Below are 23,691 nucleotides of genomic sequence, written 5' to 3'. Positions count from 1 at the left end.
CCTTTGGATTAGCTCTGGAGAAACTGGAATGCTTTTTCAAATTTGAAAGTTTTCTGTCCTCCCTGTGGTATCTGTCTTCAACCCAATCCCCTCTTTCACTGCATACCTAGATTCTTTCTCCTTTCCTGGGGGACAACTTCTACAACAGCTCTGCTGATACTCACTGTGCTCTGTAATTTATTTTATTATTTCTTGGTGTCAGGAAAGGATGGCTACACAAGACTTTATTGCAGTTAGATATTAGGCAGAATGCATGGTACGGCTTGCTCCTTGACAAAGTCTCAAAATGTTTATGGGGTTGTTAGTGTCTTAAACACTTCTGTGCTTTTAGAAAACCTTTGTCTCAAATTAGTGACAAAGGATGTACCAAGCCCCATTCCAGTCTGCAGTGCTATCCTCTGTGTTGAATAACAGTCTACCTAATGACATTGGTAGAATGGTTTGGATTGGATTGGAAAGGACCTTAAAGATGATCTAGTTCCAACCCCCCTGCATGGGCAGGGACAGTTCCCACTAGATCAGGTTGCTCAACACCTCATCCAACCTGGCCTTGAATGCTTCCAGGGATGAGACATCCACAGCTCCTCTGGGCAACGTGTGCTGGTGTTTCACCACCCTCACAGGAAAGAATTTCTTCCTAATATATAATTTAATTAGATAGGACTAGCTGTAGAATGACAAGGATTTAGCATTGATTCATGGCAGTTCCCTCTCAAAGGTTGAGTCTGGTCACTGGTCTTTTCTGCAACGCAAATTTCAGTGTTGTTGTAATACACATTTGAATTGAAGGTTGCCATAAAAAAGACCCTGGCACTTCCATTATATAAATAAAACTCTTGTTTGTTTCCACTTCTGTCAAGTTGGAATGCAAGTTATGGCTGTGTGAACCTAGAGGTTATGGCTGTGATTTTAAAAGGACAAACTAACAAAAAATTCCACTCTCTTATGGACTTTTTCTAATACTTTATCTCATCAGTTCAAGATCCTAGAATGCTCTCAGGGTCAACCTGTTGCTGTTTATGGATTTTCAGACTCTGAGGACTATGTTTAGCCAATGCTAAAGATGATCTCTGTTGCTTGCCATTTTTTCTTAGCTTTGTTACTGTCAGGCAGATCAGCACTTGAATGTTCATTCCCTTGAATGCAGCCTGGAATGATTTGTACTCCTGTTGTCATTGGGCAGGTGTTTCTTTCTTGACAAACTGCAGGAGAAACTTCTCTGTGATCAGGCTGATGAGAGTATGGAGGTGGATGAAGAATACAGTGCTGGTGACCAAATGGAAGTAGATCAACAGGATGAAGATATTTACTCAATGATTAAAAGCTGCAAATTTAACATGAAAATGAAGATGGTACAAAGTGCCAGGAAACAGGTAACTATGCTGTCTGATTGATTCCAATTTTGTGAGAAAATACATAGAAACTACAGCTGGAAAAGCCTCTTGTGTGATCTCGGGCACCCTTTTGCCAGGACAGACCTTGTCTCTTTTTGGCCCGGATATCCAGGATATTTTGAAAGCTCAAGAAGTCAGTTACACAGCAAAAGAAAACAAATGGATAAGTGTTAATTACAGACTTGATGATAATTTGTCATTACTGGAAATGTGCCTGAAGGCCCCTTTGATTCACAGATGGTTTTTGACACTCTAAAGGGAAGATAAATTAAGTATCTGAAATGTTTCAGTCTTTAATGGAAGGGATGCTTGCAACCAAACATTGGGCTTTCTCATTTGCCAGTAATCTCTTCTGCACAAGCAAAAATAAATCAAGTTCAGATTGAATAAATATAATTTACTTCAGTCTGCAATCTTCTTCTGAGATGCTGCAGCAATCTACAATCAGCATTTATTTTAAGCACTGTAAAAACCAAATACAATGTTAGTGCTGTGTTGACTACACACTCTTAAAGGTGTAAATGAAAAGGAAGATTTTCTCTAATGCTATGTATATGAAACTTTTCATCAAAACAAAAGCGTGATTTGCTTAATGGTATTATAAACCAAGTTACATTCCCTGTATGTTTTTGTACTGCAGAACAGTTAATACCTCTTCGGTCATGCAGATAGAATTCATTTCCTCAGTTTGCCAAAACTCTGTTGTTCTTGTTTTCTTTTCACATTTCTCCATTAGCACAAATCTGTGTTGGAATATGAGACCAAACAAGCAGTTGACCTCTCTTCGTCTTACTATCTAAATCTTCTCATCCCTTAATTTGTTTGCAGAAAGGTTTTATTTCCTCTTCAGATATATTATCTGAAAATTCTGTCTTGGTCTGAATACAGAACAGCTTCTCAGTTGCCAAGAAGCTTCTGAAAGACCTGCGCAAAGAAGCCAGAACAAGGGAAGATTGGCTGGTCAGATGGAATTACGCCTATTGCCGCTTTACGCACAGTTGCAGCCGGAACCAGACTTGTCCTGAACGCATGCTCTCAGTGTTAAAAACCATCTCCCTGCTTGGTAACAGCCTTCTCTTTGCTTCTCTTTGTTTATTATACAAAGCTGCTTTGTTGTCAAATTACCAGCGTTGTTTCTGAATTCCAACAGAAGATACCAAATCTGACTATCTCAGCAAGAACGTAATGGCCTTCCGAAACCAGAATCTTCTTCTGGGTACTACGCACCACATCATGGCCAATGCTCTTAGTCAGGATCCAAGATGCCTTGAGCAAATAGAGGAAGAAAAAGCTGGAAAAATATCAGTACTATCAGGAGAAAGTCTTGAGAGTCCTGAAAAGGTAAATGAGAGGGGAAAAGGTTTTTAGGTATTTCAGTATTGTAATGTTTGAGGGAATGGATGTATGTAGAGAATGTGAAACCCATCTGCTGTTAGCTGTCATTTGCCTCGGAACACCAGCTAAGGGAAGGGGAAAAAAACAACCATACAAGCCCAAAACACTTTGTGGCTGCTGTTTTGTCTGGTTTTTGCTCTCCTTGAGTTCTGCACCACTGCACCTGTTTAACCGGGGGAATGTTCTGATGTTTCTGTGTTCCTGTATTTTGCGTGGAGAGGAAAGACATTGTCGTAGCACCTGCAGGCGTGGTGGCAAGACAAGGCTTGGGAACATGATCCGCAGAGAATGCCTGCACTTCAGCTGGGCATTTCTGAGCTGCTTCTGGCAGACCATCCTATTTCATAAACAGGTCTTTATCATACTGATAATGATACTGATATATTTACTTTATCTAAATAATTTTTGTAACAGTGATGAGAGGGGTTCTTAAGGCAGAACACATGCAGGTCATCTGTCTTTTTTGGGAAGGTGCATGTTTGAAGGATACAGTCATAGACTGTACGTCTGAAATGGTTTGTGTTGTCAGTTGTCCCAGGTGCTCTGACACTGACTTCTTGCCTGTCAAATTGATTGACTATGAATTTCAAGTGCCACTGCTGACTTATTGCTATTAATTTGTAAAGCCATCATGAAGACCCTTAAATATGATACACAGCAATGTAAACCAGCAACATTTATTGATTAATTTATATATATTTTTTTTTAGTTTTTAAAAGAAAAGTAAATAAAGAAGAGATTCCTGCAAAAAAAAGACTTGAAATTTTCGGGTGTGTAGAAACTTGAGCAAAAGATTAAGCTTCATTTATTTGCTAACTATTAAGAGCTGCCTTCTTAAGGAAATCTAAAAGATGAGCATAAAAGCTCTTCTGTGTCAGATGAGTCAGATTGGGATATCTGATATTTCTATAAGATTAAGGAGCTTAGCCTTATTTTTTTAGGCAGTACTCTGACTCTAGTAGTTTCCCTCCATCTACCTCAAATCTGAACAGTTTAGCTAGTTACAGCCTTTTTCAGTTGTTCCAACTTGTTCTGCAGCAATTCTGTATTTTGTTTAATAGCTACATTGTCTATGAGGTTGGTAAGCTTGTTGACAACATGCGAATATAGCTACTTAATTTATAAGCACTGAGTTGTAAATGATCTTGTCAAGTCCTTCATTTCTTGAGTTGCTTTACAAATGTATGATCAATATGACTGTAACAGGGAAAAAGGCATCAGATTTTAAATAGACTGATGTATGCTTCTTTTAAACACAAGTTGTAAGTAAGTTATTCAGATGTTGCAGACAGAATCATAGTATCATAGAATGGTTAAGGTTGGAAGGGACCTTAAAGATCGTGAGGTTCCAACCTCCTTGCTATGAGCGGGGCCACCTCACGCTAGACCAGGCTGCACAAGCCTCATCCATCCTGGCCTTAAACACCTCCAGGGAGGGTGCTTCCACAACCTCCTTGAGCAGCCTCTTCCAGTGTCTTACCAAACCCTCATGTTAAAGAATGTCTTCCTAATATCTAACCTAAATCTCCCCTCTTTGAAGTTAAAGCCATTGCCCCTTATCCTGTCACTCTCTGGTGAAAAGTTTCTCCTCATTTTTCATGTAGGTCCCTCTAGGTATTGGAAGGCTAATATATTTTAATAGGAAAAAACAGCATTTTAAAATTATGTTTTCTGTTAACTGTTTGCAGAAAGTCTAGTAACATTAACTTCTTTGCAGTTATAAAAATTCCACATAACATTTCCAGAGATAAATTTAAGTTGAAAGAGTATTTTATATTTTTCCACTGAAAACTGTGGAAATTTAAATTTTGGAAATTATTGCTGGAAATAATGTCCCAATTTTTTTCCTTTGTATCAGCTGCTCAGTATATCTAATACAGTTGAAGTTTTATCTACTCAAGGCTTGAAACCAAGCTTAGATTTCAAAGAGAATTGTTGAATGCTACTTGCTAACGTGTCTTTTTCTTGTGGCTGAATTTCAGGTATTGGAAGGTCTGAATAAGAAGGCTTTTCAGTGCTTCTGCAGTGCCACAAGGAAGTCTGAAGAGGAGGTGCAGTCCCATTCCATGGAACATGTGGATGTGATGGGAGTTACTGATGCCTATATGACTTTGGTTGGTTTCTGTGACCAGCATCTGCGTAGGGAAGAAGAAGGCTTGCGTGGTTAGTTAGGATTTCTCCTAAGTTTAAGAAATGGATTTATCTGTGATTTATGAGCTTTTGTGATAACCAGGATATCTTCTCTGAACAACACAAATTGATATGAACAGTTTGTTCTTCAGTTCAACAGTATTTATATTCCTTTTTTTCCCTCCAATATTACTGCTAGCCTTGGTACTAGTGAATCACTGAGTCTCCCTCTTACTTGTGAGATATATAGCATACCCAGCAGATGCTTCCCTTGTTCCTTCTCAGACTGTAGCAGTGCTGTGTTTAAAGCAGGCAAGATCCCAGCAGTGATGCAGCTTCCTGATAAAGCTAATCCTTACAGTCCCCAAGTACACATGTTGCTGGTGTGTGCAGTTCAAACAGATGGAAAGGCGAACAAAGCAAAAATGCAAAATACATGGGGGAAAGAAATACTGAATTGTAAAGATGAATGTTGCGGATGATCAAAGACATAGAACAAGTGATGGTGTTTCTGATAATTCTTGTTTAATGTCTCTTGGCAGAAATCAACACCACAGATCTGCAGCTATTCCCAGCTATTGTGGTGGAGAAAATGATAAAAGCTTTAAAACTGAACTCCAGAGAAGCCAGGCTGAGATTTCCTAGACTGCTGCAAATAATTGAAAGATATCCAGCAGAGACACTGGGTCTAGTAACACGAGAGGTTAGTTGCTTCCATTCTCCTGGCAGCAAATGTTGCTGTAAATTGAATTTAAAAGGTAGAGATGGAGGTTGGATGGGCAGAGAGGTTAGACTGGTAAGTTTTGCTTCAGGTAAATCAGATACATTTCATTCCATCGTTGCTCCTTGTCTTCTCTCTAAATTACTGAGTCTAATTCATATGAATGGAAACTTTTTTCTAAAAAATATAACTTTTATCGTTATTCTGGTTCCAAATACTATTTTGATAGCTGCTGGAGAAAAATTACATTGCAGTTTTTCTTCCTTCTGAACGATTTAAGTAGGCTGATAAAGGTGGGTAGGATTAGGGTGAGGAATGTATCTTATTTCTGTGGGCTGAGTTTCTTGTATACAGGAAGCTAAGAGCTTTTCGAGGCTCTTGTTCCATTTCTCCCACCTCTCTCTGGTCTGCTTCACTTCAGAGGTTACTACAGCTTCCACCTCCCTTCCACAACCTGTCTCTCCATTGCAGTTCCACAGCGAGATAACAGATAAGGATACCAGGACAGATAAGCTGAGAGGTCCTTTGTGACTCATGTCTGTTCCTGCCTTGGCCTGCCCACATTTTCAAGCCCATTGTTGCTGGTGCTCAAAGACTGCCAAGCCTATCAGAGGAAGAACTCAGGAGAAACACAAACATGGCTTAGTTACCCCAAAAAGCTGAGAACAGAGCAGCAACAGCTGAGGTGCACAAGGTGTGGCCACAGTGAAACTGATGGTTCAAACAGAACCTCACACCTGGACCAATTAAACCTCACCAAGAAGATAATTTCACCAGGCATTTTTTTGTCTTCCCTGTGAGAATTAGACAGGCAATCTGATCTTAAACTCTGTTAGAAAGGTAGGAAGGGATGAGACAGGAGGAAAGGAGTTGGAGTATGGTCTCTTGCTATCACAAGAACATACATGAAGTATATTGGGGATTCTCTGCTGAAATTAATGTACGTCAGGAAACCCAAACCTGGTTGGAATTCTAGTGTTCTCCTACCTGACTTTTTTTTTTACTCAAATAAAGACTTTAATGCAATGGTATTTGAATTATCCCTTCAATTTTTTGAGTAGTTTGTATGTGGTCATCAAAAATTACTGTATTGCATCCAGGCAGAAAAGCCACAGTCTTGAGTATAAAGCCTTCTCTTGATCAACAAACTGCACATCTTTGTAAAAGCAAACCTATTCAGCAGCAGCAGTTAGTGGTGGTGGTAGTAGTATTTATAATAGTAATTAAATAGGCTTTATTGGGGGATGTTTTTAGCAATGTAGTTGACATTCTGTTTCCTTTTCATGTGTTCCTGTCTGCTTAGGCTGGGCCACAGAGCAGTTTTGTGTTTGCTCTGCTTGGTATTTTCAAGGAGAATCGAAGCTGAAAGCAGTGTCTGTTTTTTTTGCAGCTTTCTTCGGTTCCCTGTTGGCAGTTCATTGGCTGGATTAGCCAGATGATGGCGCTACTGGACAAGGACGAAGCAGTAGCCGTGCAACACACTGTTGAGGAGATCGCAAATACCTATCCTCAGGCAATCATCTACCCTTTCCTGATCAGCAGTGAAAGTTACAGTTTCAAAGACACTGCAACTGGCTGTAAGAACAAGGAGTTTGTAGAAAGGTGAATTTGTACCTTGAGTAGCTCTTTTGTATGGTTTTTTTTTTTTTATTCAGGAGTGGAAATATTCTTGTTGTGTTTGTTTTTTCTCATGAAACTGTTTTCTTTAGGGGACATGAGAAACATTGGGGGGGTAGTCCCATGCACACTGTGTTCTCATTTAAAGGCACAGGAAAAAACAATATATAAGTTGTCATAGTATTAGACATACTCAGGTTGGTGGCCTGAATAATTTCTGAAGTGTTGAGTGTATATAGTCCCCAGGCAGTGGGAACTTATAATTTTTTCAAAGAAAAACATGAACACCACAGAGAGGCAAGCCCTTTCTACTGGTAATTCTGTGGTAGTCGGGGTTTCTTTTCACTTTTCCTACTCTGCTGAGGGTGAAGGGAAACCTGGTTCATGATTAGGCTCTTACTGTAGCAGGCTTCACAGCAGTGAGAGTCAGTACCAATCAAAGATTGAAACGAAGCTGGTTTGGACATTTAGAGTTGTTGTAATACCAAGCAAGAGCAGAGATATTTAAATAGAATAGATGCACCTACCAGACTTGAGAGAGGGCCAATGAAATGGATGCACATTATCTTTGGAGGAATGACAGCTCTTTGTTGTCTTCTCCTTGACTTGCTTATGCACAGCATGGGCCTTCCCCTGCCAGCCCGTCTCACCTGTTTTGCCATAAAACCTGAGTTAACCCTCAGACAAAATCCAACTTTTATCACACAGTACTATAGAATCACTAATGCGGTTTAGGTGTCCTTTTGCCTTTTTTCAATTCTCTGATACACTTGCTGAATTTCATAATTTAAAATAAGAAGATAAAGTATAGTGCTTCACAAACTGTCACTACTGTATAACTGCTGTGATAGGATATATAGTCTGGTTGTTTCCCATTTTTTCCAGATTGTTTTACCAGATTCTTGAATATAACAGACAATCTGGATCATTGCTTATCTGCATGGTAGGGTAGTGATGGTAGTTCCTGTTGTGTTGTGATCCTTTTTTTTTTTTTTTTCTTTTGAAGGATCAGGAATAAGTTGGACAGAGGAGGAGTAGTTCAAGATTTTGTTCATGCCCTGGAACAGTTGTCTAGTCCCGTGATGCTTTTTAAGGTAAATTGTATTCTTTTATTCCCCCACTTTCCTTTCATTCCTCACCCTCTGCTTAGGAAAGAGAGTGCTGGCCAGAGCCTGTCACAGTTTGGTTGGCACCACAGCTGCAGGAAGCTGTTCAACTGGTGAAACACTGACACAGGTTGCCCAGAGAGGTGGCAGGTGCACCATCCCTGGAAACATTCAAGGTCAGGCTTGATGGGGCTCTGAGCAACCTGGTCTAGTTGAAGACGTCCCTGTTCACTGCAGGGTGGTTGGACGAGATGGCCTTTAAAGGCTACTGCCAACCCAAACCATTTTGTGATGTTGGGGTGCTGTCAGCAGCTTTCACTGGAGATAGTCTCCCTTCCCTGGTGGTTTTGCACTAGCCCTTTTCAGCATCTCTTTCTCTGCCCTGCCCAGTGGTCAGTCTTCCTTAGTACTTCTGAAAGTGTTACAGAATTATGATTTGTAGCCATCTCTATAATTTCTGACTACTTGTGTTCTTAGGTCCTTTCCCTACTCTCTTCTGGGCTCCCGTGGCTACTTTCTGGCCCTGTTGTCCAAAGGATTCTCATCTTTTGTTTGCTACCACTCCTGGCCTCACTGGTTTTCTTAGCTTTCACTAGACAATATGATCATAAACATAATTATCTAATGAAGCAGAAACATTTTGTCAAGAGGCAGAATGAAAGGGAAATATTTCCATAGTCTTTCAATTGCTCTTTTGGTTGTCAAAAGACACATTGACTATTAGTAAGTATGGTAACCCAAATGCAATCTGACTGAAGAGTCAGGGTCAGTAAACTTTTTCTCAGTACTCATCTCTTTCCTTCTGTTTGCAGGATTGGGTTGAGGATGTCAGAAATGAGTTGGTAAAAGCTCAGAGGGATAAAAATAAGCTTAAGGAAATGTACGAAGGAATGTACAAGAATTTGGGAAATTTAGAGGCTCCTGGTCTTGGATTGCTGAGGAAAAGGTTTATTCAGGTATGTGTTATTACTGACTGAGTAGCACTGGTGTCATGTGCTTTTCTAGAAGGCACTAGAAAATCAAAAGAGGGGACCAAATCACAGCTTTTGCGGGTGCTGCAGGACTTGATGAGACCAGAGTTCAAGTTAGGAGTACAGGACTGGAATTTCTTTCCTAGAAGCTATCAAGTTGTTCTAGCTCAACTACCACTCCTGACTGCCCCACAGGACTGAATGTTCTCTCTTGCTCAGCTTTTGCCTCCCCTTTCCTGCACGCTGCCAGGTTCTCAGAGCCTGGGCCTCTCTGACCATCCGTGAACCTGCACAGGAATCCGGCCTTGTTTTTTTTCCCTGCTGCCAAGGATGTGTGAGCACTCTAGAGTGCTTTGCTATATTATGCTACTCAAATTTGCTGCTGATATTAATTTATGTAGGGTAAGTTATTCAGAAGCATTACAACTATGAAGAACTACAGGAAGGATTTTACAAAGCTGACTGAGATCTAAAATAGTGGAAGTCAGTGTAGGAAAATTAAGTGATGCATGTGGGAAAAAAAATCCAAATTTCACATATAAACTCTGATTTTGAGCTGACTTTTGCAATTCAAGGACAGAATCTTGATTTTTGATAGTTCTGTGGAAACATCAGCTGTGAAAACTCGAGCAGTCAAGAAAGAAAAGCAGCTGTTAGTCGTTATTAAGAATATATAGCAAAATGTAGATTTATACAATGACACAGCCATCTTCTTTGACCCTTGCTTCTTGAACACTGTAGTCCCCATCTGCAGTTCTTAACATAAATAAAAAGAAAACAGACTGCTTGGAGCAGCAAGAATAACCAGAGTTACAGAGTAACCTCTGAACAAGGAAGAACTTAAGCATTCCTCCAGTTGGAAAAGACACAATGAGGACGGATACAATAAGGCTCTTGACATGAGGAGTGTCAAGCATGGAGTAAATATTCTGTGGAAATGGCAGGTTCAAAACAAACAGGGAGAAGAGTTTCCTCATTCAGTACACACTTAAGTGTTGAACTTCTGCTGCAGAGTTTTACAGGTGCTTTCATCTGTTCAAATAGCAAGTAGACAATAGCATGGGTTGGGGGAAAATGCTTGGAGAGCTTTTACATATAAATGCACACTTCTGGGTCCAAAAATCCCTGAGCTGCAAATTGCTGGAGGCCAGAAGAGTTGATACTCCTGCAGAAGCGTGTCTGTGGTCCTGTATGCACATAGCCCCATGGCCAGGGCTAGGTGGATCCAGGTCTCTGCCTATTTTTAACTCATGTTAGGATTAGATAAACTTACCTGAGTATGTCTAGGGAGATTCCTTCCCCGTGAGCAGGGAAGGTGGAGGATGTGACTAAGGTGGGGTCAAGGTGGGGTTGGAAGGAGTTGAGGAGGTAGAGCATCAGAAAGGGTAATTAGGAATTTAGGGGCATCCTAGCCCTTTGAATATGTTGCTGCAAGATAAGCTGGCTCTCTGATGATAATGACTTTGAAGAGCAGGGGGATAAGAATTTGCAGGATGTGCTGCTGTTGAGGTGGGGGTGGAGGGAAGGAAGCAGCTGTAGGATGAGGCACACAAGGTACAAGTGTAGCAAGGGACCTAGCAGGCATGAGGACAAAGGCAGTCTGCGTTTGGTTGCTGGGGTGGTTTGTGTGCTCTTTGGCCCACTTAAACAGTCCTTGGCTCTTTAAAAAGCTGGAACATTTGCAGTAGTAGAGGTTACTGCAAGTAGTGCTGATGGATTTTTAATTGTTACTGAACAGGAATAGGAAGAGCGAGGGAGGTGCTGGAAGAGGGGTGGTAGGCTTGTTCCCCCCTGTTGAAGGCAAGAGGGAGAGCAGTATTCCTGTCACATGCCACCAGCTGCAGGAGAAGAGGGTCAGGGTGACAGTGCAGGGCCTCTTGAGTTCTCTGCCTTCATGATGCAGTATTAGTGGAGAAACAAAGTGTGCTGTAACGATAACTGGGTAGTTTCTAGTGTCCTTGCTGAAAAAAAACAAACTGTTGTATTCCTTGACTGACACATGAAATTGCTCTAATATGTGGAGTATTTTAGATTTGTGCTCTGATGTATTATTTATGTGCAATTTTAATGGTAACTTAGAGAATAAGAATCTTTATTTTTAACATGAAATTCCAGTAAGGCATAAATTAAACAGTTGATACATTGTATTAATTGAAAGACAGTGTTAAGGCAGTTAAATATTTATTGCCTTGAATTTTAAAATAAGGCAAAGAACAAAGCAGAGAAAGCAATTGAATGATCATCTGGAAATAGATTTAAAGTGATAAGGGTGTTGGCTGTAGCAGTCTCTGCTTCAGAAAGATAATATTTTCTTTATTTTCATTTACTTCACTGAAATAGCTGCGTCCATCATAGCTTGGGAGAAAAATGATCAGGCATTGAAAAAACAAGTGAGCTTACGTATCTTCCCAAGCTGTTAATACCAGTGAGGTCCAACAGGGGACATCTGTTTTTTCTAGAGCCTTGAATTATGAACATAAGAAGTCAACTCAGTTAACTACTTGCAGATAATATTTACTTTGTTTATTAAACGGATCAGTATGAAATGTCTCTGCATTCTTCCTTTATCAGGATATTTTAAATACTTTAAAACTATTATTTTATACATTTTACATCCAAAATTCTCTCAAAGCAAATCACAAAAAATACATGCGATAGTAAATAGAACATTTAAATGTGAATTTTCTAACATGACTCAAAAAATTACCTTAATACGTGAAGCTCTCTGACATGTGTTATGTATATATATATAAATCTTTTGGTTAGCCGAAAAGGCATATATTAAATTAGCTAGGTTGTATTGTTTGCTATGTAGTATGGTTTAAAAAAACAAAACAAAACAAAAACAAACCAAAAAAACCACACAAAAAACCAAACAAAAACAAAAAAAAACCACCAAAACTCCACAAACCCAAAGCAACCCAACAACAGCAGAAAGCAAAACCCAAAATCCAGCAAAACCCCCCAGCTTCCATAAAGCACAGTGTTTGAGAGAAGGAAAAGGATTAATTAACTTATCCATTTGTATTTTTTTACCCATTTGTAAATAAATGGAATTTGTTCAATAGCTAGACATTTAAATATTTTTCTATTGATATTTCACTAGCTGATCTTAAATTTTCTAACCATATGAGGTACATGTATTAAGTGTAATGAGCATTATAATAATGCAGCATTGTTGATATGTTCACCTAGAATATAACTGCTGCTGGAGCACTGAAATCACTGAATTGGTTAAATGTAGATATTTCTGTTGATAACAGCTGGTGGGTCTACCAAACAGGCAGTGAAAAGGTTCTGACAGACTAGAAATAATGAAGAAATGAACTGGTGTGGAAGGACAATTGATATTTATTCATATGGAGCTCAAATGAAGCTGTGTGTGTAGATAGGAAGGCAGCATTTTTTGTATTCTTGGGTATTTCCTAGCACTGTGTTAACAGGACTCCTTTCTATAAATGAACCTCAGGCTTTTGGGAAAGACTTTGACCAGCATTTTGGAAAAGGTGGTTCAGAACTGTTGGATATGAAGGCTAGTAACTTTGAGGAGATTGCTACTTCTCTTCTCTCAAAAATGAACAAAAACCATAAAGAACCTGGAAACCTGAAAGAATGTTCACCGTGGATGAGTGAATTCAAAGCTGAGTTCTTGAGGAATGAACTAGAAGTTCCTGGTAAGTTCCTCTTCAGTGCTGTGACCTGTCCCTGAGAAGAAAGTTGCTACTCTTGAGCTCTACTTCTAAGGTGGATATGTGGCCCTTCTTTCTGACCTTACGCAGAGGTAGATTTCACCTGAAATAACTGTGTTCATTCATCATCTCTTAAATCTGTTCTTAAGCTGTAGTCCTGATTTTAAAAATGATATCTCTTGCCGAAGATTCCAAGAAATCTGATCTCTAAATCTAAAGTGTGTTTAATGTAGTTCATAAAGGATATTTATTCTGAAAGAGCTGCAATTCTAACAGCTTTAAAAGGAAAGAATATTAGTAATTAACAGATAAAATCATATGTTGTGCATGATAGATTTTTTTTTAAAAATATTTTCTTTTAAGTTACCATTCTACCAATTTCACAAAATACTTGGGGGGCTGTTCTGTTCTCAAACACATTTAAAACAGTAAAAATTTCACTATGCATAACTTTTTTCTTTTTTCTTTTCTCTTTTTATTTACCATTACCACTTCAGGTCAGTATGATGGAAAAGGGAAACCACTGCCAGAGTACCATGCAAAAATCTCTGGATTTGATGAACGGGTATGTTAATAAGTTTGAGTCAAGATCCTGTTTGCTATAAATTTGTGTCCATATTCCATTGGAAGGATTTGACAACAGAAAGGTTACTGCTTGTGCACACATCTTGCAGTGCGTAAAGGAGGGTCTGCAAACCGACGTTTGTTTCTCTAGCAGTAACTGAGCAACTTCATTATGCCATCTAAGAATGTCAGATATGCTTGATTTCACTGATGATTCTGTAAGGCCAAGTGTTCTTTCACTGATGTTTTGCTTTCTTCTACCTTTTTTCCAAGATAAGGGTAATGGAATCCTTGAGGAAACCGAAACGTATAACAATCCGAGGCAGCGATGAGCAGGAGTATCCTTTTCTTGTCAAAGGTGGTGAAGACCTGCGACAAGACCAACGTATTGAGCAGCTGTTTGATGTCATGAACATCATCCTTGCCCAAGATGCTACGTGTAGCCAAAGGAATATGCAGTTAAAAACTTACCAGGTCATCCCCATGACAACACGGTCAGTGTTTATCTTGAAGGGACTGAAATCCTTACATTAACATCTATTACTGCTGGGGCACTGGAGAGCAGTCTGTGTGCCAGACTCTGGTTCAGAGTGTTTTGGGTCTTGGTTTAACTTTTTTTCCCTTTCTTTTTAAACAACATTGAAATTGCTTTGTCTGGAAACTGTTTTACAGAGTATATTTAAATCAGTAGCTTTCAGCTTACTTTTAGCAGGCACTAGAATGTGTTGCTTCCTCTTTGTGGTGTTCATCTGAAGTTCAACTCTGGGCTGCTTGTTCACATCTCTGATTTCTTTTGTTCCAGACTGGGCCTCATCAAGTGGCTGGAAAATACTTGTACTTTAAAAGAATTCCTTAACAATAGCATGTCTGAAGAGGAGGACATCAGCTATAACAGGTGATGCTTGGGTTAGCTGTCTGCAGTAATAGAGACCACTACAAATGGGTTGTTTTGATACTGACAATCTCATGGCAGCATTTTCTTTTTTTAAAAGAAGGAAATAAAAGCACGTATAAGCAAAGAGGCAGTTTGTACTTCCTGATCCAAATTAGTAATTGGCAACTGTTTGTTTAATGAGTACCATTGTACCTGGGATATCCTCCACCCAGCTTGTTTAAACATGAAGCTTATAATAATGTGTGACGTCATTATCATCACCATTTCCTTATCAGCAGATTGATTTTTACGAGCAAAGGATTTTGATCTCTTCATTTGATCAGGCAGGAAATGGACGTAGGTCAGCAAGGGGAGTCGGGGGGAGCAGAGCAGACAGTTCAGAACTTGGGTTCAGCAGTAAGTCAGTGACAGGCAAAATTGGCAGCAGATGCAGAAAACAGCTGTATAAGAAAACGCTCCCTGACTTAATACAAATGCTGGGGTTGAATAAATTGTGTGTCTTTCTTTTGATTGTAATTGGAGAATGAAGATTTGTAAAATTTATTTAATTCTAGCATTTTAGCCTTTTTCTATCCTGGAATGCAGATACGTGGTTTTATTTACCTTCTTTGATCTTAGTCCATAATCTCTGTTAAGGTTTGTCCAAGTGTTGTTATCACCACTTATTTTTACTATTTCTGGTGCAAGGTTGGAGGAACCTCCAGAGTGGAGGCTGGACTCCAAAGAGTCTTTATTTCTACAGTTAATTGAGTTGTGAGCAGTTTAGGAACTACTACAGTTGCTGCATTACTGCTGTCTGGTTCACTTTTGTGAACAGCAGTGCTGTTACGTTGGCCTCAATTTATTGCCTGGGCAAGAGGAGGAGGACTCACATGGAACCATCTCATGAGGGGAGAGAATTTCTAATATACTAAATGTAGAGTATCAGTATCTTTCTAAAAACAGGTAGCAATTTATCCCCCAAAAAAGTGCTTTATCTTATTGTTGTATAAAGTCTTTAAATATTTTCCCATAATTAAAACACTTCATATTGAGCTATGGTTGCATGACAGCATTCACAAAGGAAAATTCTGGTTAAGTCCTTGCTGGCAATATTTTGGTGGGGGTGAATATCTTTCTGAAGTTTAGAAATCCTTTTCTTTATCCTGAAGTGATAGAATATACAGTCTATACATGGGAAATACTTCTTAAATGGAAAGGATCTCTGTACCTCAGGACATGGTTTGGGAGAAAGGGAGAAGGCAGGTGCTTTGCTAAGTTGGTGCCTCTGTGGAACAGAAGTTTCATATCTAGCATAGCAGTGTATTTAGCTAAGATGGGAGAAAAGTACCACATTGTTCTATAAGCAGTGCAACTAATGAAGACTGATTTCTTATGAATTAATCCCTTAAATCCTCTAAGCCCCCATTCCTCCTGCCCGTGCACCCTGCCTTCCTGCATCCCCTACCTGTTTAGATGGACAAATGGCAGCAGGTACTGTGATGGGCTCTCAAATGGTTACGAGTCTGTGTTAAAAATATCTCCCTCCCTGGAGAAATGATTTTGGGTCTGTCTTCTCATGGCAGCTTGTAGTTTTCACAGTACCTATTGACAAAGTAACACCTTTGAGATGTCACATCTTCTATCAGGTATGACTGCAGTGCCCTCAAAGCTGGGGGGAAGGGGATGGATGGATTAGCACATGCACCAATGGGCTAAATTTCATTTCCATAGCAAGGCTAAAATTACTGTAGACTGTAGTTTCCCGATGCCTTCTGTGTGTAAAAAATCTCATGGGTCATAGCAGCACAGACTCAGCCTGCAAATATTTGAGGACAGAGTGGTAAGATGATAAAGCGAAATAATCAGTCCTTTTTTAATTTTGTCCTTAGTGAAAAAGGACCTCGTGCTACCTATGCTGAGTGGCTATCCAAGATGGGTGGGAAAGCACGAGGCATCTCTCGATACCATGTTATGTACAGGTAGGTTTTAAAGGAAAACTGCATGTAAAATATAGAAACTAGAGTGTGCATACACACACAGTTCTAGAAATTCCAGGGAAGATAGCATCTGCATTATAATATGCCCATTTTGCTACTTTCTCTTTCTGGACACACTCTGCAGGAGTTTAGTACTGCCAAAATCCCCCTAGAGCATAGGAATGCTTCCAGAAGCTTACTCACTCCGTTAAGAAAGTGTCTAGAAGCAGAAGCTCCTCTTCAACTTTATTTTCTAAGTATCTTGCTCCTGATTATGCAGTTAGGTAGATTTCTTTGGAGCTAGAGCACCTGCTGAGGTTGGACAGAGAAAGTAATTCACGGAAAGTTTAAGAGTATTTGATGGTTTGGGTCCTGACTTGAGCATCGTCTCAGAGGAATTTCCACACCTGTCTAGACCTAGCACTCTAGAGGGGAAGGGGAAGTTTCCAGTGCAGTGTTTCTGATCAGCTCATAACCTGCTTAGGCAAGCTTCTTGCTTTTTAAGGGAAAACTTTTGACTCATTTATCTGGGTGTGTACACATTAACATTTTTATTCAGATCTGGAAATGTGCTTCTGAAGTAAATTCCCAGTCTTCCCCACTCACCTCATGCTGGCTTGCAGTGCAGAGCTGTCCCCGAGAGCACAACTCAGCTCCTTTCAGACAAAACTAGAGTGGAAGGAGGGCACCCAGGACATTCCAGCTGCTCACCAGCATTCAGTTTGCAGGACCAAGCATGGACTAGTCCAGAGGAGTCACCCTCCCTCCCCAGATTTGTACAGCATGGGTGTCCTCAGCACCATCTATTTAGTTCTGTTGCCTCTCCTTGTGCTGCACTACTCTTCTAGTGCCAGTACAGGCTCTGCATGCTGCTGAGAGATTTTGTTTGGATCTTGAGTCTCTTCCAAGCAGAGAAACAATCCAGCCAAAAGGAGCATAGTTGTATTGCTGAATTAAAACCTAACCCATCTACTTAGGGGAAACTAGACAAAACTACATACAGTTTTGTATTAAGAAATGTCAGTCCTGCAAATAACTGCTTGGAAATGAAGAGAAGGAGGGGGTTAATTTTTAGTATCAAAGAAAACTTCTTGGGCAAACTGGATGGCTTGCTGTACTGGTTACTGGGGTAAGCACGATGTGCTAATGGGGTCACATACACATCTTAACTGTTCATGACCCGTGTGCTGTTATTCCAATGGCTAACATTATTCCTTCATTAATTTGCAGAAATGCTGACCGTACAGAAGCAGTGAGGTCTTTCAAAAGCAGGGAAGGCAGCATTCCAGGAGACCTGCTCCGGTAAGTGTGCCGTTAATGACTGCACGTTGGGGTGCAATTGAATGTTGAGGTTTCATCTGTATGCAACAAGTGATTTCTGTTTTGTTAAGGCGAGCCTTTGTGAAAATGAGTACATCTCCTGAAGCCTTCCTGTCTTTGCGGTCCCATTTTGCCAGCTCTCATGCACTGATGTGCATTAGCCACTGGATAGTTGGTATTGGAGACAGACATCTGTCCAACTTCATGATTAACAAGGAGACAGGTGGCATGGTGGGAATAGACTTTGGATATGCATTTGGCTCAGCTACGCAGGTATTTGTTTTCTAATTAATTTGTTACAGCTTTTGCATTTAATATGTGCAATTACACATGTATTCTCGGTACTAAATTCAACGCTCCTCGTTTGCAATTGTTTTGATGCAAAATAATCTTGACGAGTTATTTCTAGTTAATGAAATGAAATCTCTGTTTCCAGATATTCTCAGACAAGTAGGGAGCTATAGAGTTTCTTACAGTCTATACAGTGGTGGTTTATATAGTTCAGCCATGCTTTCAACCACTGTCACTAAATATTCATGAGTCTGATGTCACAGCTCAGTCCTGTTCTACTGAGTTGCATGTTTTTTTCAGTTAAGGGACAAAGAGGGTTTCAAAGCTTAAAAACAAAAAAATTCTTATACTTCTATTCCAAGGTTTCTTAATTCTTGTTTTCTTTTGACTGTCCTTTCCCTTGGCTAGTTTTTGGGTGTGCCAGAGTTGATGCCTTTTCGTCTAACTCGCCAGTTTGTTAATCTGATGATGCCAGTGAAAGAGTGGGGTCTCATTTACAGTGTGATGGTGCATGCCCTAAGGGCTTACCGTGCAGATCCAGATCTCCTCCTCACCACAATGGATGTATTTGTAAAAGAGCCTTCATTGGACTGGAAGGTGGGATTTTTTTCTCTTTCCTTTTCCTTCACATGAAAATTCTTCCAACTCTTACAAGGATAAAACTGAGTAAAAAGGAAGTAATTCTTGATGCTCACTGTCATTGCTCCTTTTATCTTTGTTTTATTGAATTTTCAGAGAATTTAAACTGAATTTAAGGGATTTAGAATGACAGAACTCTGTATTGATGGACAAAGAATAGTAGCACATGCCTGTGTTATCAGTGTACTGGTCTTTATCTGCATGATAATCCTCAAAATGTGCATATCACTTGATCACATTATGTCACTTATGGCAGCAGTATGAATATTTTAAACTTTTGCACTGAACCTTTGAAATTTACAGAGCAACACAATATATATCAAACTGATGATTACAAAGAAAAAGATCTGCTTCAGTAACTCGAGTTGTAAATTAAAATTTAAGTCATAGGCAGGCTAGATGTCATCTCACTGCTGTTTAATCCTCTGCATCTGCAGTTAAGAGCTGCTAGCTTGAATTGCTATGAGGTAGCAGCTTAAAGGTCTTTTTAAGTATATGATTTATGATAAGTAAGGCAAATTTGTTTTCTCTTTAGAACTTTGAACAAAGACAGCTGAAGAAAGGAGGCACGTGGATTAAGGAAATAAACACATCTGAAGTAAACTGGTACCCTTTGCAAAAAGTCAGCTACGTCAGAAGAAAGCTTAGAGGTGCCAATCCAGCAACAATCACTTGGTAAGATGCTCTCCTTTTGCTTTAAACTGCTGCAGTAGGAGCTTTGCCAGTCTCCCATGTCAGATTTTGCTCTGTTCAGATAGAATAGCAGCTAGGAAGAGAAGAGGGAGACAGGGCACAATTTCAACAAACCTGTCAGAATCATTTTGGTGCACATACAAGCTCTCTGAACTGCTATGCCAGCCAAAACACCAGATACCTCCCTTTTTGTGTTCTTGCTCCAGCTCAGGCCTCCTGAGCAGTTTTAGTGTTGCTGGCAACACACACATCCCCTCCCTGTAAGCCTGCCTAACTTCTCACTCCTCAGGCTGCTGTTCTTTATGTTAATCTCCACAGCTTTTAGGTTAGGGATGGTATTTATATGCTTCCGCTGGACAGGTGCTTGAAGTGGAACCTGCACCAGCTGCATGGGAGGCATGGAGGAAACTGCTTCCCAAAATCACCACATTCTGAGCTGATGGCGTTCTTGGGTTATTTATGTCAGTCTAGTCAAGTCTGGCTCAAGCCAGAATGTCTTTAAAGTTCAGTTAAGGTACAATTAATCCCTTCCATCCCTTTTTCAAAAGACTTTTTGGATTAATCAAAATTTTTTTAAAAAGGCAAAGAAAGCAGGCCTGTTTTAAAAGCAGACAAATACTGAAAAGTGCAGGACTTGGGAGGAGCCCCTTTTGTGGTCAAGGCTAAACTTGGAAAGGCAGCAAAATACTTCTTGCAGACACAAATCAGCAGGGCAGGTAAGGAGATAACAGCTTGGTTGTGCACTGCTGCATCCTTCTTACAGTTAGAGAGCTTTGGCAAGATTGAAAGGTTGATGGTAAATAGGAAAGGAGACCCAAAATCATCAGCCTGTGCTGGCTTAGCCTTCTATAGCTATTGAACAGTCTCCACATCTTGAAAAATAAAGCTGCATGAATAGTGTTTTCAAGTACCTGTTCATATTTTAAAATCCATCTCAGATTTTCTGCTGGTTTCTTTTAGTAAGAGGTTACTTTTGTGTTCACAATTTTAGTGATGAACTACGCCTGGGCCATGAGAAGTCGCCTGCGTATCATGATTTTGCAGCTGTGGCTCGTGGTAACGCTGATCATAATGTCAGAGCCAGAGAGCCAGAGGATGGACTTTCAGAAGAGACCCAAGTGAGATGCCTGATCGATCAAGCGACAGACCCCAACGTGCTTGGCAGAGTCTGGGAAGGATGGGAACCCTGGATGTGAGGGACTGCTCTCTAGAGCCCGGTCTGCCAGGAGGAGCATCCCCTAACACACACAGCTGTAACCAGATCAGAATCTGAAGGCCAAAAAGGAAACAAATGCTTATCCACTTTAATCATCATGGGTTAACTAATGTGGAAAATATTTTTTTTATATGTATATTAAAGCTGTATTCAAACAGTGATTTTAATATTTTTATATGGTTCTGCAACAAAGCAGCTTTATTGTCCTTGTGTTAAAATCGATGACGAAAGAACTGGAGAGAGGCTGTAGAGCTTAAAGACTGACTTGAAAGACACTGAGATCACTCAGAGGAAAGCACAAGTTCACACCCTGTGAACTTGTAAGCGCCCTTGCAGTGAAAGTCTGTGCTTTTATCTTTTACAGAGACCTTGATGAGAAACAACTGAAACCATTCTGCAGACATGTTATTTGTAATTAAAACAAGGTTTTCTTATCAATAGAAACAGCGAAGCACATGGTAAAATTAAACAGAAAGGGGCTCTTAGCTCTAGATAACACCTGAAGTATCTGGATGGTTATTTCATTACTGGATAGTGAGAAAGCAGTGATGAGACTGTGCCAGTTTGTTCCAGCAGATTGTTTTTTAACAATTAGAGGTTATACTCTGTTATCTCTGTCCTTTAGAAGTCTACACTGCTCACGTTGTGTTAATTCCAGATTGCTTGTTTGGCCAAAGCCATAAGCAGCCACTGCTGCCACAGCAGAGCAAGCTTCTTGCCCTAACTGCAGCTCAGCACAGGAATGGCTACTGCACCTTGGTATTTGCTTATGCCAAAGTTGTGCCAGATGTGGTCCTCCTCTCTGGCAGCCAGTGTCCAGGTAGCCTTGGTGGCAAGTGCAGTGCAGCACAGACAGCAAGGGGGAAAGATAATGCTTACTAATACTGTGGTTGTTTATTACCCAGAATTCACCATAGGAGGTAGTTTCCATTGAGGCTTTTAATATTTATCATAGAAGGTGTAATAAAAATGAGTCTTTGCCCTTTCGCTGCCTACAAACTTTCCCTCCTGCCTTTGTGGCGATGGGGCAGTTGCAGTCTCACTGAGGTGAGGGCTGGGCTGCCACTGGCACCAGTCTCAAATGACTCTTTCAGCTGGAGAGCAGAGGCATCTGCCTCCTGGATACAGCTCCGTGAGAAACTCAGGGTGGGGAAGATTACTTGCTGAGGCCTTATGAATTGGGGGGGGGAGCTTTTTTGTTTCAAATACTTTCCAGCAACAATTATTATATGTTACCTTCCTTCTTAATAAGTATGCTCAATTGTTTATGTGAATAGTGTTATAAATAAAGAATTTCAGAATCTTTTTATCATATTTTATTAGTTAAAAATACTGTTTGGCTGTATTTTTGTAGAGGAGACATCTGTTTATAAGTAAAAACAAACCTTCAGGTGTATATCTCATTTCAAAAGTTAATTTAGGGCACTGTAATCACAGAAAACATCCACATTTACCCATTTGTAGACATGATAACAGACAGCAGTTTTTTCATAAGGGTGTGTGACAGTCTCTTTATGTACACCTGTGTAAGATGTCTTGGTGTATCCTGTACTTTTACTCTCTGGTATCAATAAAGACAGCGGCACTGACTAAAGCTTGGTTGGGAGAGGCACTCAGCTTTCACGTTGTCACTCTACAAATAAAAGAAAGTTAAAAGCACAATAAAAAGCTAGATGAAAAGGTGAGGGGACATTTGGAAATCAAGTGGCTGCTCGTACAAGGTGTTTAATTGCCCTTTTGGCACATACCTCAGATATTTACTACGTACTTTGACCCATACTGCAGAGGACAAAGTTTAGGTTTATAGTTTAACGAGTCTCTTCTCATAGGACTTTTGATACCCTCAGCAACAACAGATGTTTGTGTGCAGCAGGGCCTCCCTCCAGTGCCAACCAAGGCTTCCCTGGCCTTTCAGAAGGGGTTGGAGTGGGAGTACAGCCCACTCTTCCAGGGGAAGGGGATGGTGGCGAATCCTGCCCTGTGTTCTCCTTTCCCTTTAGTCCTTGGGCCAGGCATGGAAGCCTTTGAGAGAAGTGAAAATAGCCCTGACTGCAAAAAAGCTTGGAACGCGTCCATAACATTTAAAATAGTTAAAAGCTCACTTTTGACTCTAAGCTAAGTGCTATAGTCAGAAGCCTCAACTACATCCATCCTAGTAGTGATGTATTTATCAAGCTCAGGTGTCAGCTAAGGAGCAAAGCACAAAGCTGCTGGGTTTTCATGAGCAGAAGCATCCTGTGCAAAGCACATGGATTTGCCCTAATGGAGCGTTCCCTCTGCAACTGAATGAGCCTGAAAATAACCTCCAGCATATGGAAATCACGGCTGCTGTCCCCGATCCTCACTGGAGAGTGCTGCTCTCCATAAAATACAGCACTTAAATTGAAAGGCTGCAGCCAGCCCGTGAAGCAACAAGGAAAGTACTGACGCAACAAAAACCTCAACTTGCTGGGCTTGGTGCTTTACGAGGTGGGTTTGTTTGGTTTCCAGAGAAGAATAAGATGATGTGCAGCTCAGAATCAGAGACTGCTTCAGGTCTCATGATGCAAAATAAAGCTTAGTAACTATCCACAAGTACAGCAGAGTATTTCCTTCGCAGATGAAAGAACCAGATGTGCACTATAACTGGCAATTCATTAGTTGCATCTAAAAAGCTACACAAAGCATTAGTATCTGTTCACAGTGGGTTTTTCTGAGAGTATAGAATAGTATTAATGTTTAAGCTAGTCCTTACCATCTCTGTCAATCTTACAGTTTCTTTCTAGCTGAAAATAAGAATGATGCTGAACACAGAGGAAAGCTCCACAGCTGCAGCCTGCAGTTGTCTCCTTTCCTGGCTGATAAAGAGGTTCCTGGCTGCTTCTTGTCATGCACACGATTTTCCCTTTGTCCTCACCACCACCACTGCCCCATTTTATGTTAGCTTGAGGTGTCTGTGGCCAGGATGTGGTGCAGCACCAGCACAGCTTTGGGTATAGGAAGGAGCCTATGCGCTCTCCACAAGGACTATGTCCTCAGCTGTAGAATAAGGAGTTTCCAACAGCCCCTCTGGTCTCATGCTGAAGAGTTTGGCCAGCTGCTCTCTGAAGCCA

General features: G+C 40.4%; 1 protein-coding gene across 3 annotated transcripts in view; it reads left to right on the top strand.

Moving 5' to 3' along the window:
- Positions 1 to 21,097, top strand: part of PRKDC (protein kinase, DNA-activated, catalytic subunit) — an 82,461-nt gene extending 61,364 nt beyond the window's left edge. For all 3 annotated transcript variants that reach the window (XM_051610644.1, XM_051610646.1, XM_051610643.1), the window contains 18 exons: positions 1,184 to 1,373; positions 2,283 to 2,457; positions 2,545 to 2,735; positions 4,772 to 4,952; positions 5,462 to 5,622; positions 7,031 to 7,242; positions 8,264 to 8,351; positions 9,176 to 9,319; positions 12,804 to 13,008; positions 13,521 to 13,588; positions 13,861 to 14,081; positions 14,390 to 14,482; positions 16,354 to 16,443; positions 17,671 to 17,742; positions 17,832 to 18,033; positions 18,460 to 18,648; positions 19,226 to 19,365; positions 20,375 to 21,097. In XM_051610644.1, coding sequence (XP_051466604.1) covers positions 1,184 to 1,373; positions 2,283 to 2,457; positions 2,545 to 2,735; positions 4,772 to 4,952; positions 5,462 to 5,622; positions 7,031 to 7,242; positions 8,264 to 8,351; positions 9,176 to 9,319; positions 12,804 to 13,008; positions 13,521 to 13,588; positions 13,861 to 14,081; positions 14,390 to 14,482; positions 16,354 to 16,443; positions 17,671 to 17,742; positions 17,832 to 18,033; positions 18,460 to 18,648; positions 19,226 to 19,365; positions 20,375 to 20,579 — 2,827 coding nt within the window. In that variant the 3' untranslated portion in view covers positions 20,580 to 21,097. The remainder of the gene's footprint in view (positions 1 to 1,183; positions 1,374 to 2,282; positions 2,458 to 2,544; positions 2,736 to 4,771; positions 4,953 to 5,461; positions 5,623 to 7,030; positions 7,243 to 8,263; positions 8,352 to 9,175; positions 9,320 to 12,803; positions 13,009 to 13,520; positions 13,589 to 13,860; positions 14,082 to 14,389; positions 14,483 to 16,353; positions 16,444 to 17,670; positions 17,743 to 17,831; positions 18,034 to 18,459; positions 18,649 to 19,225; positions 19,366 to 20,374) is intronic.
- The last annotated feature ends 2,594 nt before the right edge of the window (positions 21,098 to 23,691 follow it).

This window comes from Apus apus, chromosome 2 (genome assembly GCF_020740795.1).
Source record: "Apus apus isolate bApuApu2 chromosome 2, bApuApu2.pri.cur, whole genome shotgun sequence".
In the NCBI taxonomy this organism is placed as follows: Eukaryota; Metazoa; Chordata; class Aves; order Apodiformes; family Apodidae; genus Apus; species Apus apus.
This window is presented reverse-complemented; position numbering and strand designations above follow the sequence as displayed.